The sequence below is a fragment of the Gorilla gorilla genome, chromosome 16 (assembly GCF_029281585.2).
Source record: "Gorilla gorilla gorilla isolate KB3781 chromosome 16, NHGRI_mGorGor1-v2.1_pri, whole genome shotgun sequence".
Lineage (NCBI taxonomy): Eukaryota > Metazoa > Chordata > Mammalia > Primates > Hominidae > Gorilla > Gorilla gorilla.
Genome location: NC_073240.2, coordinates 60,405,634 through 60,424,606, shown reverse-complemented (window position 1 = coordinate 60,424,606; position 18,973 = coordinate 60,405,634). Strand labels below are relative to the sequence as shown.

General features: G+C 40.0%; 1 protein-coding gene across 5 annotated transcripts; it reads left to right on the top strand.

Moving 5' to 3' along the window:
• Positions 1 to 15: 15 nt before the first annotated feature.
• On the top strand, positions 16 to 18,921 carry GTF2A2 (general transcription factor IIA subunit 2). Of its 5 annotated transcripts, none has more exons than XM_055363156.2 (6): positions 80 to 226; positions 3,216 to 3,368; positions 5,304 to 5,424; positions 6,858 to 6,962; positions 15,471 to 15,597; positions 18,623 to 18,921. In XM_055363156.2, exons 3-6 carry the CDS (start codon positions 5,353 to 5,355, stop codon positions 18,646 to 18,648), a joined length of 330 nt encoding a protein of 109 aa, XP_055219131.1. In that variant the 5' UTR covers positions 80 to 226; positions 3,216 to 3,368; positions 5,304 to 5,352; the 3' UTR covers positions 18,649 to 18,921. The 5 variants fall into 5 exon arrangements, with proteins under 5 accessions (XP_004056327.1, XP_055219131.1, XP_004056328.1 ...); XM_004056280.5 differs by lacking the exon at positions 3,216 to 3,368 and adding an exon at positions 599 to 821; XM_004056279.5 differs by lacking the exon at positions 3,216 to 3,368 and having other exon boundaries at positions 16 to 226.
• Positions 18,922 to 18,973: the final 52 nt, after the last annotated feature.

Below are 18,973 nucleotides of genomic sequence, written 5' to 3'. Positions count from 1 at the left end.
ACGCCCTTCCCTGACAAGGCTTGAGTGGCGGGCGAGAGCAGGGCTGGGCGGGGCCTCCCGGCCCTCGGGCGGGGTGTGACTTCCAGGTTCCGCGAGCACTTCCGGGTCGTCAGCCCAGTTTTGCGGTTTCTGCGGCGGCTGGAGAGGTGGTCGGAGAAGTAGGAACCTCCTGCCAGGCTCGTGGCGGCTTCTGTCCGCTCCGCGGCGGGAAGCGCCTTCCCCACAGGTAGTGGGTTAGGGAGGGCAGGGTTAGGGAGGGAAGCAGGGCCGCGCTCCCTGCCGCTCCCCCGGAGTCGGGGTGCGTTGGTCGGGTAGTCTCTGAGGGCCCTTCGCTCCTGGGATCTGCCCGTTACCGACCGTTGCCGGCAAGGCCCCGCGGCCGGCACCGGAGAAGGGCGGCGAGGCGGCGGGGACGGTCGCGTCCCGTGGCGGGAGGCTCGTCGTTCACGGGGCCCCCACAGAACCCACGTAGGGGAGGTCCTCAGCCCACCACCGTATTTTCAGCCAGGTGAATGTCTTAAAGCATCCACTAGCGCCCTGTGAGTTTTGCCGAATTTCGGAGAGCATTTTTTAAATGTCTCATTCCTGTGCTTTGTAGCTTGTTGTTTGAAGTCTGCCTTCCAACTTTCTTCGTGCGAACTCCGACAAAAGGAACGAATTTTAAACTTGGTGGTTTAATCAAAAAATGCTAGGACGAGTTACTTCCGAATTTGACTTCTAATTTTCTGAACTGCAAAACAAGAAGGGAACAATAAATTTCTGTGGCTGATACCACATCTAAAAGATTAGAACACTTAACAAGGAATTTTTAAAGAAAGAATGTAAGAACATTGAAATCAGCACTTTTAACAAACGTTTAACGCATGGCTATTTTCTAGATAAACTCATAAATTTGTCAAATGGGACACGATGCACGATTTTGTATTCCTACTCTGTGAAGTTTTTATCTACCTATTGGGACTTCTTGCCCTTTTTAACCCCCTCTCCCGTCCCACATTCATATTATACTTACTGATATTTGCCTTCGTTTACTGAACAGATTTTTTTTTTGGCTCCCATTGTGTGCCAGGTACTGTTCTAGACGCCTATTTTACTTAAGTGAACAAAATAAAAAGCTTTGCCCTCATGGAGCTTACATTCTATTAGAGGATGCAGAAAATAAAATATATAATGGTGTTAGTGATGGTGCCATCAAAAAAAAATGAGAAAGATAAAGGAGTACGGGAAAGTTACACAGTGGAGGTGGGAACTGGTATTTTAAAGATGACGGTGGTCAGTTTGAGCCTCATTTAGTACGTGTTATTTGAGCAAAGACTTGAAGGAATTAAGAAAATTTGCTAAGTAAGTATCAGGAAGAGCATTCAGGCAGATAGGAAAGCCAATACAAATGCTTTTAGGCCTGTCATGTTTGAGGAATAGCAAGGAAGCCAGTGTATCTGGAGAGGGATGAGCAAGAGTTTTGGGGGTGGAGGGACAAGAAGATAAAGAGATCATGGTAGCCGGATCATTGTAAAGGCTGATAGAAGCCATGGGAGATTTTGAATAGAGAAGAGGTATGTTGTAACTGAAGTTTTAGAAGATCACCCTGGCTGTGAGTTGTGATTAGAGTGTAGGGGTGAGTGTAGAAGCAGGGAAATCATTTAGGAGATTTTTGCAGTAATCCAGATGACAACGAGGGTGGCCCAGGTCAGGGTGATAACCGTAGGGATGGTGAGAAGTGGTTGGATTCTGAATGCATTTTGAAGGTAGGCCTTACAGTATTTGCTAGGAATTGGATATGGAGAGTGATAGAGGGAGTGGAGGATGAAATCAAAGGTTTTGCCCAAGCTCGTAGAAGTATGGAGTTATTTAAGCCACGATGCAAAAGATAACAAGTAGAGATGTTGAGTAGGCAGCTAGATTCAGGAGTGAGAAGTTCTATGCTATATGAATTTGGGGATCATCAGCAGTGGTACTTAAACCATGAGAATAAATGTTATCAGTAAGGAATGGGTGTAGACGGAAAGCAGCAGAGGACTAAGGACTGTGTCCTGTGATATTAAGAGTTTAGCGAAAACGGGATCAAACAGCAAACAGTATTAAGAAGGATGAACTTGTGAGTTAGGACAATCTGAAAAGGGCAGTGTCCCAGAAGCCAAGCTAAGATCCTGTAGGAAAGAGGAGGGAGTAATCAGCTGTGTCCAATATTCTGAGTGAGGCTAGAGAATTAGCTTTAGCATTGTCATTGATGACCTTCACCAACCTGTTTCCTTAGAGTGCTAGAGGCAAAAATTAGCTTAAGAGAAAATAGGAAAAAAGGAATTGGGAGACAGTGAATACAGACAAAACTAAGGGATTTTGCTGCAAAGGGGAACTGAGAAATAGGATGTAGCTGGCAGGGGATTTGGGTTGAGGGGTTTTTGTTTTGTTTTACTTTTTAAGGTGGGAGAAGTAGCCACCTATTTGTTTGCTAATGGAAATGATCCGCAGAGAGGGAAAATTTGATGGTGAGGGAGAGAAGTAACAACTGAATTGTCAGAACAATATCCTTGAGTGAACTGGAAGACAATGCCTGATACAAAGTTAGAAGGATTGGATTTAGATAAAAATAGGTATAGAGTTCAACTACAGTGACAGGGAGGCAGAGTATATGGGTACAGGTTGGGCATCCCAAATTCAAAATGCTCCAAAATCCAAAACTTTGAGCACCAACATGACACTGAAAGGAAATGCTCTTTGGAGCATTTCAGAGCTTGAATTTGGGGTACTCAATCACTAAGTATATACGATGCAGATATTCTAAAATCCAAAAGACTTCAGGTCCCAAGCATTTCAGATAAGGAATGTTCAACCTGTATAGCTATTGGTAGGTAGCTGGATGTGGCTGTGAGTCTGAAAGTTATTGCTTCAGTTTCCCCAGTAAAGTGGAATACTTTGTGTCATACTCAGATACATTTCTAATATATTAGCACTTTAACATACTACCAAGTATTTCACTCAACAAATACTTAATAGATACTACATACGTTGTTCTAGTTGGTAAATATGTAAATGAACAGAAGTCCCTGTCTTCAGTGCGTCATCTATTTTAGTAGATGGAGACAGAATAAGCATATATATGTCAGCTTCGCTTATTGGTATGAATGAAAATAAAGCAGTGTGAGGAAGAAGGGAGGTAATTCTTTCTTATAGGTTGATTATAGAAGGCCTTTCTGATGCAGTAATGTTTGACCCAGAGATCTGAATCAAATGAGAGAGTGAACTATGCAGGTATCTGGAAAGAATACTGTCAGCAAAAAGAAGAGCCACCACAAAGGCCCTCAAGCAGGATCATGCTTCCCATGTCAAAGAACAGCAGGGGACCAGTATGACCAGAGCAGAGTGAGAGGGTGAGTGGGCGAAGATAGGGAAGTAGGCATTGGGGGGCCCAAATCACATAGGCCTTCCAAACCATGGACTCTCTGGTTTTCACTGAGATGGGATGCTGCCATCGGTGGTTTTGAATAGACCAGTGATGTGATTTGCCTTATGTTTTAAAGTCTTAGTGTGGCTACTATGAGGGTGGGGTTGGGGTAGGCCAAGACTGGAAATAAGGATACCATGAGTTATCACATTAACTTTAGTGACAGATGATGGTGACTTAGGGTAATAGCATTGAAGATGGTAGAAGCTGTCAGATTCTGGCTATAGTTAGAAGGAAGAGCTGAAAGGTTGGCTGATGGATTGGATGCCAGGTAAGAAAAAGAGAAGTTACTCTTGACTCAGGTTTTTGAGCTGTTACAGGAAGACTAGGTTTACTGTTTACCGAGGTGGGTAAGACTGAGGACAGAGCATATTTGCAAGAGTAGCATCAGAAACATGGTTTTTGACAAATTGAATTTGAGCTACCTACTTGATATTTTTATCCAGTGTCAAGCAGGCAGTTTTATATATGGGTACAAAGGGAGAATTGAGGGCTGGAGATACAAATTTGAGAGTCATCACCAGATAGTAGATGGTATTTAAAGCCGTAAGTCTGGATGAGGTAACTAAGAGAGTAAAGTATGTGGAAAATAGAGGACCCAAGAAAACTTAGGGCAGTTCAACAGTTAACAGGTCAGGGAGCTGAGGAGGAACCAGCAAAAGAAAATAAAAAATACAATGGTATCCAGTGACATGAGAACTGAGAGTGCTGTCTCTAAGCCAAAGAAATGTTTCAAGAAGGCAGAAATGATCTGTTGTATCCAGTGCTAGCAAGGTGTGAGATGTAAGGACTGATGGCTGGCCATTATTTTTGCTGAGTTTTATCTGATGATTGCTCCTCAAATGTATTTTCCCCCATCCATCTCCAGACTGAAAGGGCCATGAGGTCAAGATCTTACACCTGACGTGTAGTGGAAGCTCAGTAAATATTTATTGACTGTGTACTGCTGCCACCCTTTTCAAGCCCCCATCCCTCATCTGTTTCTAAATCACGCACTGAAGCCCAGCTGTCTGACCTTTCCTGCCTAAAATTCTTCAGTGACTCCCCACTGCTTGCACCTATCCTGCCAAACAACTCCATCTGTGCTGTCTCTTTCAGCTTCATCTCCTGCCACTCCCTGTTCGTACTTATGCCCTGATAATGTAGAACAGTTGATGTTTTTCCCCACAAACATGTCATCCTTCCATGGCTTCACTTACTCTATTCTGTCAGCCTCTGGAATGACTTCCCTCCTCTGCTTGGCTAAAGTCTAGCTTAAAGAACCTGGAAGCTTTTCTGAGCCAGCTCACTTCTACAGGCAGCCTCCATGGTATGCTTTGTATCTTTATCCCAGTTCTTATCTTGTTGTATGTTTGTTACATTCTCTAGAGTATAAATTTTTAGGATTGGGAGCATGCCTTTAATCATCATCTTCTCTCTGGAACCTGTCACAGTGCCATTCTCTTGGTAGGCACTCTGTAAATACTGAATTTAGAGAGAACAGGAAAATAAAGGGGCAGACATGCAAACATGAGCTGAAGATTTTACCAGTGACTTGACAGCAGGTAGAAAGGACAGTACATGGAAAATTCTAGACTAAGTCAGAAGGCAGACATTTGAAGGAAATGGTAAAGACATTTTAATAAATATAACATCTATACTGCATAAAGGAGTATAAATGCCCATGTCAAAATCATGGGGAAAAAAACTGGAAAATCATTTGTAGCAATTCCTTGTAATTCTAAAATGATTATCTAGTAATTTGCAACCACTAAGCATTCTCCTAGTTCTATATTAGAATATTTGAGGTAGATGATATTATATACATAATTTGTGATGTTACAGTATGATCTTTTTTAACAATTTTATATTAAATTTTTAGGACATCAATGCAAGCTTGAATAAGAAAAACAAATTCTTCCTCCTAAGCCATGGCATATCAGTTATACAGAAATACCACTTTGGGAAACAGTCTTCAGGAGAGCCTAGATGAGCTCATACAGGTGGGAGACTGAATTAAAAATCAAACATTTTTATCTTGATGGGTTTACAGTAATTCTTGTCATATCACTTAGGCATAGAGATATGAGGTAAAATATCTTGGACTATTTGACCCAGCAAGTCAGTAACACTGATTAAATTACCTCAAGTTCTTGTTTATTACACTGTCCTGACAACGGGACACAAAACATGATTGAATGATATCATTAAATATAGCTAAATCTGGGTATGTGCAGTGTTTCATGCCTCTAATCCCAGCACTTTAGGAGGACAAGGTGGAAGCATCGCTTGAGGCCAGAAGTTTGAGACCAGCTTAGGCAACATAGCACCACCCATCTCCACAAAAAATAAAAAAATTAGTTTGGTGTGGGCGCATGCCTGTAGTCCCAGTTACTCAGGAGGCTGAGGTGAGAGGATGGCTTGAACCCAGGAGTTTGAGGCTTAAGTGCACTATGATGGTACCACTGCACTCCAGCCTTGGTGACAGAGCAAGACCCTGCCTCTAAATAAATAAAGTTAAATCTTCAAAAATTTTTGTTCAACATAAAAATTGAGATTGTTGGTTTCCCCCTTCTCAAATTTAGGGAAGAAAGTCATATTCTTTTTAGCTTTAAGATAATTTTGTCCAATTTAAGTCTTCTGAGATTTACAAGTCTGAATTTATATTTCAATTTTGAGAGAATTAACCCTTCTGTATAATTCTCCCAAATAAAAACATATTAAGTATTTCCAGCTGGGCACCATGGCTTATGCCTGTAATCCCAGCACTTTGGGAGGCCGAGGCAGGCGGATCACCCAAGGTCAAGAGTTAGAGACCAGCCTGACCAACATGGGGAAACCCTGTCTCTACTAAAAATATAAAATTAGCTGGGTGTGGTGGCACACATCTGTAATCCCAGCTACTTGGGAGGCTGAGGCAGGAGAATCGCTTGAACGCGGGAGGCAGAGGTTGTGGTGAGCTAAGATTGGGCCATTGCACTCCAGCCTGGGGAACAAGAGCGAAACTCCGTCTCACAAAAAAGGAAAGAAAAAAAAAACATATTAAGTATTTCCATTTGTTGGTATATTTTATGAGATTCAATAAAATTTAATAGGTTTTTTGTTTGTTAATATAGGCCCTGTGTATTTAAAAGAAACACCTCTTTGTCTATCTTCTCTTTTCCAGCCACTGTAAGGGAAAATTGACAAAGTTTTGTTCTGGCTTTGTAACATCACTGCATGTTTTCTCTTCAAGATTGTTTGTGTCGAGATAGTACAAAAGATGTCTTCAAGCTTTGCTGCTTCATCATCAGTTATGGCAAAGGAGATAAAGGAATTCTAGTTTAGAGGCTTTGGTTAACCTCAGTTAAATTTTAGATGATAATTTGTATATTTTTATTTACTTTGTCTTTAATGTTCTTCCCTAAGGGGATTTATGACCTTTACCTTTTCTCAGTCTCAACAGATCACCCCCCAACTTGCCCTTCAAGTTCTACTTCAGTTTGATAAGGCTATAAATGCAGCATTGGCTCAGAGGGTCAGGAACAGAGTCAATTTCAGGGTAAGGATATTTTCCTGAATCTAGAAGCCTGTACCAATGGTTGTTAAAACACTGTTTTTTTTTTAGGACCCCTACATATTTATTAATCATAAGAGGAAGAGGTGGCTTAGTCAATTTTTGGAACTTGTTTTATAGTAACTAAATTATACTTTTCAATCAACTATAAACTAAGTTGATCCACTTAATGTGAGATACAGAGATGTTTTTAGATTTTTATTTCATTGTTTCACAAGTCAGCCTTTGTATGTTTGGCTACCTTCCCTGAAGAGTTACTGAGATTCCAAACACCTGAAATATTATCTGCAGGATTAAAGGTAAGTGGCGGAGTAATCCCCAAGGTTCTGTTATGGTTTTCAAAGTCTGGCCTTTCCCCGTTTCAGGAAAGTAGAGTTATTTCTAGAAACTTCATGGTGCCTCCCTCCGTCTCTTAGGTAACTTGGCTGATAAAAAACCTGATCTCTAATGGTAGATAACAGTCTATTCTGGTAGCTTGGTCTCACTTCAGTCACTTATACTTTGAACAGTAGTCATCCAAAGCTGAATAAAATTATCTCTCTCAATTTCCTGATAACTTCAGATTAAGTGCCCATTGAAAGAGTCATGGTGCAACAGAAATAATTTTACCACATTGTGGTATTGATGGAGTCATATAATATATGATGATGTTTGCTTATTATTTATCTAACTTTATGTTTATATTGTATTATAAGGCATAACCTGTAGAAATATGGTCAAAAGAAGGTTAAAATATGGTTACAACCAAAATTTGATCATTAGTTAACATCTGCCTACTTCATTTGGTACTTAAACATTCAATAAACAATTTGAGTGTCTGTTAACATACCAGGCATGCTCTGGATACACAGAGATGAAAAGATAACATACCAGGCATGTTCTAGATACTCAGAGATGAACAAGATAGACAAAGCCCCATTTTACTTAAATTTTAGTGAAGGATAAAATCTCCATGTATTTTATATTAATATAAATAAGTCTCATATATCAGTTTCATGTGCCAAAAAATTATCTGGAGTAAAATATGCTTTCAAGACTGTATAATTTCACCAGTGGATCTGTGAATTTTTAACAGTAATGATTCTGCCAAAATTAGTTTGTGTTTTTTTATATACCCATATGCAGAAGTCTGCCCAGATGATCCATGTTAATACATAAATTTTGCTCTAATAAGAAATTTGGTGGACTACTTATCAGAGGCAGTATAGTTCACAAGGCCTAAGTAGTCATCTTCTAGGTGCATTATTGTAGGTTTCTAGTTTGGATTTCTTTAGCTAGAGTTAAAGTAATTTGACATTTACATTTATCTTGCATAGTGTTTTGTAAGTTTGTCTATTTTCGAAAAGCTATAAATAATTGCTCTCAGCCTTGATCAGAACTTTTCCATTCTTGCTTTTTATTTTCCTGCTGCTACTATTCTAACTCACGCTTTTTATCACCCTACTCCAGGGTTACAGCCAACTTGATCAATTTTAAATCTGGAATGTTTGCAAATAACATTCTGTTTACCTTAGTGTAGCATATGGCCGAGACAAAAGATAATACGTTAGAAATACCTAATTTTCAGAGCCATTTTGCTAGATCAAATTTAGGTATATATTTTTTATGTATAATTTGCTGACCTAGCAACGAGTAAGCATCCTTTACAAGAATAGAATAATCCTATATAGCATGTTAAATTGTTTTTTAGGTTTTTTTGTTTGTTTTTGTTTTTGTTTTTTGAGACAGAGTCTTGCTCTGTCACCCAGGCTGGAGTGCAGTGGCGAGATCTCGGCTCACTGCAAGCTCCACCTCCCGGGTTCACGCCATTCTCCTGCCTCAGCCTCCCAAGTAGCTGGGACTACAGGTGCCCGCCACCACACCTGGCTAATTGTTGGTATTTTTAGTAGAGACGGGGTTTCACCGTATTTGCCAGGATGGTCTCTATCTCCTGACCTCGTGATCTGCCCACCTCGACCTCCCAAAGTGCTGGGATTACAGGCTTGAGCCACTGCGCCCGGCCTGTTTTTTGTTTTAAATCCTTTTATGGGTTCAATATAAGTGAAATTATTTAGTAGAGTGTTATAGGAGAAAATCCTCTTAAGTATGAGAGCTAAGGTTTTCATCATTTATATGTTTTAATTTATTAGTAAAAAACTCATATGTACCATGGAGCTTGAACTTAATTAATTTTTAGGGAGAAAATTCAGATTGAAGTAGTATGTATAACTAGGCTAGGCTTTTATTTATTTATTTATTCTTTTTTTTTTTTTTTTTTTTTATTTTGAGACGAAGTCTGTTACCCAGGCTGGAATGCAGTGGCGCAGTCTCGGCTCACTGCAACCTCTGCCTCCTGGGTTCAAGCGATTCTTCTGTCTCAGCCTCCTGAATAGCTGGGATTACAGGCACACGCCACAACGCCTGGCTAATTTTTGTATTTTTAGTAAGAGATGGGATTTTACTATGTTGGCCAGGCTGGTCTCGAACTCCTGACCTCATGATCCTCCCGCCTCGGCCTCCCAAAGTGCTGGAATTACAGGCGTGAGCTACCGCACCCGGCCATAACTAGGCTTTTAAAGAGCCATTGTATGTTTTTGGGAGAACATATGCCCATAGATAAAAGTAATGGTTACTTTATAGTGTTGAGCCTCAAACAGTAATTAAACAAGCGTTAAAAGATTTAATGCCACACCCCCAAAAAATAAGATTTAGTGATCAAGAAAAATAGCCCTTCTAACAAAACTGAAAGTTTCCTTTTCCCTGTTTTTTGATGTTTCTGTAACAAACATTTGTTATATAACTTTTAAGATGTTCTTTTAGGCTGGGCACGGTGGCTCATGCCTGTAACCCCAGCACTTTGGGAGGTCGAGGTGGGCAGATCACTTGAGGTCAGGAATTTGAGACCAGACTGGCCAACACAGTGAAACCTCATCTTTACTAAAATGAGCTGGGCATGGTGGTGCATGCCTGTAGTCCCAGCTACTTGGAAGGCTGAGGCGAGAGAATCGCTTGAATCCAGGAGGCGGAGGTTGCAGTGAGCCAAGATCGCGCCACTGCACTCTAGCCGGGGCGACAGAGTGAGACTGCATATTAAAAAAAATACAAAAACATGTTGCCCCGTTGTGGATACATGTAAAACCAAAAATGTATTTATTAAAAGTGCATTGAAGATACAATTTGGCCAAATGATTAAGTGTTAAAAGTAATATTTGACCAAAGCCGAATATCTTATAGAAGAAACTTTTTGAATTTAAAGAATAAATCTAAAATTACACTTTGAAAAGTATAATTATCTGGCACTGCAGCTCAAGCCTGTAATACCAGCACCTTGGGAGGCCAAGGTGGGAGGATCACTTGAGGGCAGGAGTTCAAGAGCAGTCTGCGAAATACAGTGAAACCCTGTCCCTACAAACAAACAAAACAAACAAAGTAGCTGGGTGTGATGGTGTGTGCCCATAGTCCCAGCTGCTGGGGAGGCTGAGGTGAGAGGGCAGCTTGAGCCCAGGAGGTTGTGGCTGCAGTGAGCCATGATCATGCCATTGCATTTCAGCCTGGGTGACACAGCTAGACCCTGCCTCAAAAAAACTATATGTAAATATGTATAAACGCATATAAATTATATAATATTTATAATTATATAATATATACACATATAAACTGAAAGACATGTATATATTATGTTTGTAATTATATAATTATAGAGTATATGTATATATAGTATATACATATATAAACGTAGTTTTTATACTATACTTGAGATACTAAATGGATTCTGACTTTCAAATGAGTGAAAAAGCAAGATATTTAAATAACTAAAAATTATATACAGAAAAGCTTATTTCATGTTAGAGATTCTAATTCAAATTATTCTAAAAAGATTATATTATTTCTTACGTTTAACTTTTTAAAAACATTTGTTGGCTCAGAAGTTACGTAGCTAATGTGCACTTTGATGATGTTAATTGTCAATTTTCATCTACAGTTGGAAGGCATTTAATATACTTTAATATCTTTCAGTCAAGTTTTGTAGCATTTTATTTTTGTGGTAAAATAAATGAAGCATATACATTTATACTGCAACTAATGGAATTTCAGCATATGATATGTAAGATTTTTCACTCCAATCTACATCTAAAATGCTTTATATTTGAAAGTGAATACTCACATACTGGCTCATAAATCCCAAGGACTTGCTTTGTTTAAATTATTTACTTAACATTATCCAATGAAAGTAATTTACTGCAAGCTAAGCTATGAGGACACAAAGGCATAAGAATGATATGACTTTGGGAACTTTGGGGAAAGGGTGGGAGGGTGGCAAGGGATAAAAGACTACACATTTTTTAAAAGAGAAAGTAAGGCAAGGCACAGTGGTTCATGCCTGTAATCCCAGCACTTTGGGAGGCCAAGGCAGGCAGACCACTTGAGGTCAGGAGTTCAAGACCAGCCTGACCAATATGGTAAAACCCCGTATCTACTAAAAATACAAAAATTAGCTGGGTGTGGTGGTGCATTCCTGTAGTCCCAGCTATTTGGGAAGCCAAGGCAGGAGAATCACTTGAACCCAGGCGGTGGAGGTTGCAGTGAGCCGAGATCACACCACTGCGCTCCAGCCTGGGCAACACAGCAAGACTCCGTCTCAAAACAAAAAAAGTAATATGCACACTTTTTTTTTTTTTTTTTAAGACGGAGCCTCACTCTGTCACTCAAGCTGGAGTGCAATGGTGTGCTCTCGCCTCACTGTGACCCCCGCCTCCCGGGTTCAAGCGATTCTCCAGCCTTAGCCTCCCGAGTAGCTGGGATTACAGGCACCCACCATCATGCCCGTCTAATTTTTATATTTACGTAGAGACAGGGTTTCACTATGTTGGCCAGGCTGGTCTTGAACTCCTCACCTCAGTGACCCACCTCATCATCCCGAAGTGCTGGGATTACAGGTGTGAGCCACCACACCCGGCCAGTAATATACACACTCTTAAGATCGTGGATTACACACAACTTCAGGATGCTGGAAATGAACGTTGAGTTTGGCATCTAGCTGTTTAGCTTTCCAGAGGTTCAGACTGTAGCAAACGAGGAGATGTAATTTTTAAATATATTTTATAGTTTTACAATTTTGTGTCTTTTTCCCTTAACGTCATGGGTGATTTTCAGTGTATTTATCACTCCACTGAAATTGCTATTGCCGAGTTATTTTTGCTAAATCTAATGCATCATTTGTAGTGCTATTGATGATTGTTTTTTTGAACCCCTATTTCCCTTGAAACCATACTGTGTGAGCTTTTCTCCTATTCCCTGGCCTGTTGCTCTCAGACTCCTCTGTAGTTCTGTCTCTGCTTATCATTTAATTGTTGGTATTTCTTAGGGTTATAGCGTGCGTCCGCTGTCCTTGGTCTCATCCAACCCTCTGGCTTTGGTTAAACTGAATATCATGATCACATGCTTTCTCCTATACTCCAATTACTTATTGGACATCATGACTTAGATATACCTGAAATTCAACAAGTTCCAAATTTAACTTTACTCCCAAACCAGCTTTTTCTGTGAATGCATTGACATTCAAGTCAGAAACTTGGGAGTTACCATGGATTTCTCTGTCCCCCAACCCCGCCATATTTATAGTTGTCCATTCCTGCCGGTCCTACTTTAAAAGTCTCTCCATTTCTATTGATCCCTTTACTATTACTGTAGTAAAGCCACTTTCACCTCTCTGATTCACCCAGCTAACAGACATCAGCTTCATAGGTGGTCTTACTTCCTTTAGTCTAACCCATTATGTCATCACCAAAAATGCAAATCTGATCAGACTCTTATGCTTAAAATCCTTCACTGACCTCCCAGTACCGTTAGGATGGGGCAAAGGTTTTCCAAGGTTCTCTTTTGTCTTAGGACCTCCTGACATGTTCTGTTTTCTGGAATTGACCACCCCATTCCAAGTGTTTGTCTTCCTTTCCATTATCCCTCCTCTCCATTGACTCTTACTTATTCTTTAGGACTCAACTTAAACTTCACTTTTTGAGAGAAGCTCTCTGCCTTGTGTCCTCCATACTCTTGAGTGCCTTTGCTGTACTCTCATTGTACCCAGTAACTTACTGTTTCATAGCACTGTTATACTACGTATTTACCTGTTTTAATGATCTCCCTGCTAAACTCAGCTCACCAGTGGCAGGGACCTGTGCTTACCATTGTATCCTCAGAGGCCAGCATAGTCTAGCACACAGTAATTACTCATTTATTATATTCATTCATTCATAGCCATCAGTTTCCTTAGTCATTCTCACTTGATAGACTATTTAGAATGAATCCCATTTTTGCTATTACAATAATATTGCAAGGAGCATTTTCATGCTTCGTGGTTTGTTTCTGAGTTGAAGATTTTAGGCATTTAAGTGTTGCCTGCTAAATTTGCTATGTGACTATATGTGTGTATGTGTATATCTCAGGTTTTAATTGTATTCTTTTGGTGTCTATGCACGACTTTCATCACATTCTTTTTAAAAATTTCCGGCCGGGCGCGGTGGCTCACACATGTAATCCCAGCACTTTGGGAGGCCGAGGTGGGCAGATCACCTGAGGTCAGAAGTTTAAGACGAGCCTGGCCAACATGGCAAAACCCCGCCTCTACTAAAAATACAAAAATAAGTCTGACGTGGTGGCAGACGCCTGTAATCCCAGCTACTTGGGAGGCTGAGGCAGGAGAATCACTTGAACCTGGGAGGCAGAGGTTGCAGTGAGTCAAGATCACAGCACTGCACTCCAGCCTGGGCAACAGAGTGAGACTCCATCTCAAAAAAATAAAAATAGGCTGGGTGCTATGGCTCACGCCTGTAATTCCAACACTTTGGGAGGCCAAGGTGGGCAGACCACCTGAGGTCAGGAGTTTGAGACCAGCCTGGACAACATGGTGAAACCCCATCTCTACTAAAAATACAAAAAGTAGACAGGCATGGTGGCCTATGCCCTGTAGTCCCAGCTACTCTGGAGGCTGAGACAGGAGAATAGCTGGAACCCAGGAAGTGGAGGTTGCAGTGAGCTGAGATTGCACCCCTGCCCTCCAGCCTGGGACACAGAGTGAGACTCCATCTCCAAAAAAAAAAAAAAAAACTAAAAATTTCCTTTTGATGCTCAAGTATATATATATTCCTACTTTAAACAATTTTTTTTTCTTAATTAGAAGAATGTGTCCTGGGCATGGTGGCTCACGCCTGTAATCTCAGCACTTTGGGAGGCTGAGGTGGGAGCATTGCTTGAGGCCAAAAATTTGACTAGCCCGGCCAACAAAGCAAGACCCTGTCTCTATTTCTTTTTAAATATTACAATAGGCTGGTGCAGTGACTCATGCCTGTAATCCCAGCACTTTGGGAGGCCAAGGTGGGCAGATCATCTGAGGTCAGGAGTTTGAGACCAGCCTGGCTAACGTGGTGAAACCCTGTCTCTACTAAAAATACAAAAGTTAGCTAGGCGTGGTGGCATACACCTGCAATCCCAGCTACTCAGGAGGCTGAGGCAGGAGAATAGCTTGAACTTGGGTGGCGGAGGTTGCAGTGATCCAAGATCTCACCACTGCACTGCAGCCTGGGCAACAGAGTGAGACTCTGTCTCAAAAAAAAAAAAAAAAAAAAATTATATAGGCCAGGCGTGGTGGCTCACGCTGGTAATCCCAGCACTTTGGGAGGCTGAGGTGGGTGGATCACCTGAGGTCAGAGTTCGAGACCATCCTGGCCAACATGGTGAAACACCATCTGTGCTAAAAATACAAAAACTAGCTGGGTGTGGTGGCAGGCGCCTGTAGTCCCAGCTACTCGGGAGGCTGGGGTGGGAGAATCTCTTGAACCTGGGAGGTGGAGGTTGCAGTGAGCCAAGATCGCACCACTGCACTCAAGCGTGGCAACAGAGCAAGACTCCATCTCAAAAAAATAAAATGAAAACATATAAAAAATTATAAGTTGCACAAGACAATGAATGTTGTAGTCTTAGTGACCAATGCAGTAATGCATCTGAGCCAAGTCACAGGATTAAAATTTAGTGTTTCTAAGAAATCCCTGCTTTTGTACATTTGGAGAATTAACATACACACTAAAATATGTAACTTTTAACAAATATTTCCATAATTTGAATGAACTTCCTTTTGTACATTTGGAGAATTAACATACCCACTAAAATATGTAACTTTTAACAAATATTTCCATAATTTGAATGAACTTTCATAACTTAGCCACATGAGGGCAATAGAAATACAAACGCAGGTTTTTATTTTTTCTTCATATTTCAGGTAAGTAATTTGCAATGCAGACTAAAAATACAGTCTGCCAACTAAAATATTTTTGAAATCTTCCCTTAGCAAATTTGTCTGGTTGTTGTTTTTTTAAGTAGCTAGGATTAAAGTTAAGGAAAATCTTAAGCTAAGCATTAAACTTATTATGTTCTTGGTAGCTAAGATCTCTTAAATTGCTTTGGAGAAAAATGTGAGGGGAAAAAACGTTTCACGGTATTTCTAAATGTTTTGTTTTAAAGGGCTCTCTAAATACGTACAGATTCTGCGATAATGTGTGGACTTTTGTATTGAATGATGTTGAATTCAGAGAGGTGACAGAACTTATTAAAGTGGATAAAGTGAAAATTGTAGCCTGTGATGGTAAAAGTAAGTGCTTGCCTTATTTCTGTGAAAGCTACTTGAAACCTTGTTTTTATGAGCCTTTAGAAGATCTGCATCCATATGAAAAGCCTAACGGGTAAAATGGCCCTGTTGATCAACTCCCGGATAAGCCCAGGCTTTTATCTCTGCTAAATTCTGATTACATATCTCAAACAGTGCTCTTACTGACTTTGTGACTTAATAACATATAGACTACTTACACAGGTTGGATTTGTGTGGGTAAAATAAGCAAATTAATAAGCATTTGTTCCCTATTTCCATTACAAATTTTAAGTGTTTATCAGGCTTTTCAGACACCTTTTACTTTAAGGAATAATTTTGACAATCCTATGGTTTCTATGTTGCTGGAGACCCATATATTTAAAGAGTTATTTTAAACAGGATTTTAATTAACCATAAGAACTTTGGAGTCATGATGGTAAATATTCATCTAATCTGTTAAATATGACATGTGCAAGTGAACTAATCTGTTAAATATGACATGTGCAAGTGAACTTTTCACATCAGACCTAGGAACTTCTTCAGATCCTTAAATGTTTCAAAAATTATACACCTAATTTCTGTTTCATGATTAGTTTATTTCCTTTTTGCTAATTATATTTTAAATATACTTCATAATCTAAACCATTTGTGTTAAGAGCAGCTATTCCAGAAAGTAAATAGAAAAGACTGCTGCTCTTTGACAGGGAGTTTTGGAAAGCAAGAGAAAGAAATGTAGAAAGTAACACCCTCCATTTCCCTATTTGAGTCGGATTTGTTTTATATATTTTGCATTTCCAAAGAAATAGCTAATCAATCACTGAAGAAATGTAGAGAATACAAAAAAGCACATGGAAGAAAAACGTTCTCTGTAACACTACCTGATGGTGTTATAACTGCCCTATTGAATATTATATAACGTATTATTTTTTTTTTGCAAAAATGTATGTATATGTGGACATTAGTAAATGGATTTTTGAGTTTACTACTCTTAAGCTTTAAAAAAAAAAAAGTCTTGCTGTATTGCCCAGGCTGGTCTCAAACTCCTGGGCTCAGGTGACCTTCCCACCTCCTTCTCCCAAAGTGCTGGGATTACAGGCGTGAGCCCCTGCACTTATAAGCCTGATTTTTAGTGGCTATATAAAATTATACCTTAAGCCCTTTTTAAAGAAATGGTCTCAGCCCTTTTTAAAGAAATAGTCTCTTCCAGATATCAGAAAGTCTCTGAACCTAGCAGCATTACTGTTGGTGACTTGTTATATAGTTCAGAAGGTTACCTAGGAATAATCATTCTAAGAACTTTGGGCATAGTTAACTTTTTATTATAGTCATCAGATACATCTTTGTCATTACAGCAAGGAACAATATCTGGGTCTTTTTTAAATTCCTGTGAAGGTGGTGCTGTTTCCTGAATCACAAGATAACATTTCTATATTTGAAATTGTGTACAATTTTTTTCATATTTAAGCTAACCGCATCCTCGTAACCCTTATATTTTTATTAGTGTGTAGAATTTAGGGATTAATTTATAATACCTAGATCTCTATCAAAATGAATTAATGACATACACCAGTACTGCTTAGAACTTTTTTTTAGCACGGACATGTTCTGTTGCATTTTCCAATAGCCACTCATGGCTGTTGTACTTGAAATGTGGGTATGGGCAGCTGAGGAACTTAATAAAATTAAAACATTAACTTGAATTTAGCCACATATGGCTAGCCAGTGGTTACCATATTGCACAGAACAGATGTAGATTAGTAGAGTGTCAGTTTCAGTCATTTGAACCATAGCTGAGAACCAAAAAATCAGTAAATAAAGCCTCTGAACAAAATAAATACTGGTGTATAATATCAAAGAATCCATGTAAAGATATGTATTTTACTGATAGGAGCTCCGGTCTGGTAGTCCTTAGAGTGTGTTGCTCTTTACTATACAAGATTGTTTTCCAAACTTCAGTGGATGAGAAGCAGCAGATCGGCCTTGTTTATTGCAGTAGTTTTTGAGGATTTTCCCCCACACTTCAGCACAGTGTAGTAATTGATCTTAATTGATCTTTAGTGAGAAGATTGTTGACTCAAGGAAAGCTTAAATTGTATTCCATTTACTTTATGTCTGCAGAAAAGAATGCAGTGTTAGAAGTTTGGGACAGTAGGCCAGGTGCAGTGGCTCACGCCTGTAATCCCAGCACTTTGGGAGGCCAAGTTGGGCAGATCACTTGAGGCCAGGAGTTCGAGACCAGCCTGGCCAACCTGGTGAAACTCCGTCTCTACTAAAAATACAAAAATTAGCCAGGCATGGTTAATCCCAGCTGCTCCGGAGGCTGAGGCAGGACAATTGCTTGAACCCGAGAGGTGGAGATTGCACTCCAGCCTGGGCAACGCAGTGAGACTCTGTCTTTAAAAAAAAAAATTGCCAGGCACAGTGGCTCACACCTGTAATGCCAGCACTTTGGGATGCCGAGGCGGGCAGATCAGGAGGTCAGGAGATCGAGACCATCCTGCCTAACATGGTGAAACCCCGTCTCTACTAAAAGTACAAAAAATTAGCTGGGCGAGGTGGCGGGCGCCTGTAGTCCCAGCTACTCGGGAGGCTGAGGCAGGAGAATGGCGTGAACCCCGGGGGGGCAGAGCCTGCAGTGAGCCGAGATCACGCCACTGCACTCCAGCCTGGGCAACAGCTAGACTCCATCTCAAAAAAAAAAAAAAAAAAAGTTTGGGACAGTAAAGGACCTGGGGAAAAAAAGCGTTATGTAACAATTATATGAACCAAATGTAGTTCAACTTGGTTTTACTCTAGTATGAATATGAGGAGCTAAGCATCTTTGTATCTCTGCTTAAAAGGAAACAACTTACTGAAGTTCAACATATTTACAGTGTCACCTTTCCTCTTTAACCTTGCCCTCTGTTCTTCCCCACCCCCCAAGCCACCACCATTAGTCCTGTGTTCTCATTTTTGATAGTCTTAAAATAGTTAATTGTAAAATTAAATTGCTCCTTGAATTTACTTTACTTTCTCTTTTGTTTCCTAGATACTGGCTCCAATACTACAGAATGAATAGAAAAAATATGACTTTTTTACGCCATCTTCTGTTATTCATTGCTTTTGAAGAGAAGCATAGAAGAGACTTTTTATTTATTCTAGAATTGCAGAAATGACTACACTGTGCTATACCAGAGAATTCCAGTAGAAAGAAACTTACAACTCTGTAGCCTCTTACATCACCTTTATTATACAGCATGAAAAACCATAACTTTTTTTTAAGGACAAAAGTTGTTGCCTTCCTAAGAACCTTCTTTAATAAACTCATTTTAAAACTCTGAGTAATAACTGGTGAAGCTATTAAGGTAGCAATATGAAGATATTAGATAATGCATTTTCC

Excerpts from the sequence above, each read along its gene's own strand:
- GTF2A2 (XM_004056279.5), top strand. The coding sequence starts at position 5,353 with ATGGCATATCAGTTATACAGAAATACCACTTTGGGAAACAGTCTTCAG. Across the intron at positions 5,425-6,857 it reads GCCTAGATGAGCTCATACAG|TCTCAACAGATCACCCCCCA; the intron begins GTGGGAGACTGA and ends ACCTTTTCTCAG. Across the intron at positions 15,598-18,622 it reads TGTAGCCTGTGATGGTAAAA|ATACTGGCTCCAATACTACA; the intron begins GTAAGTGCTTGC and ends TTTGTTTCCTAG.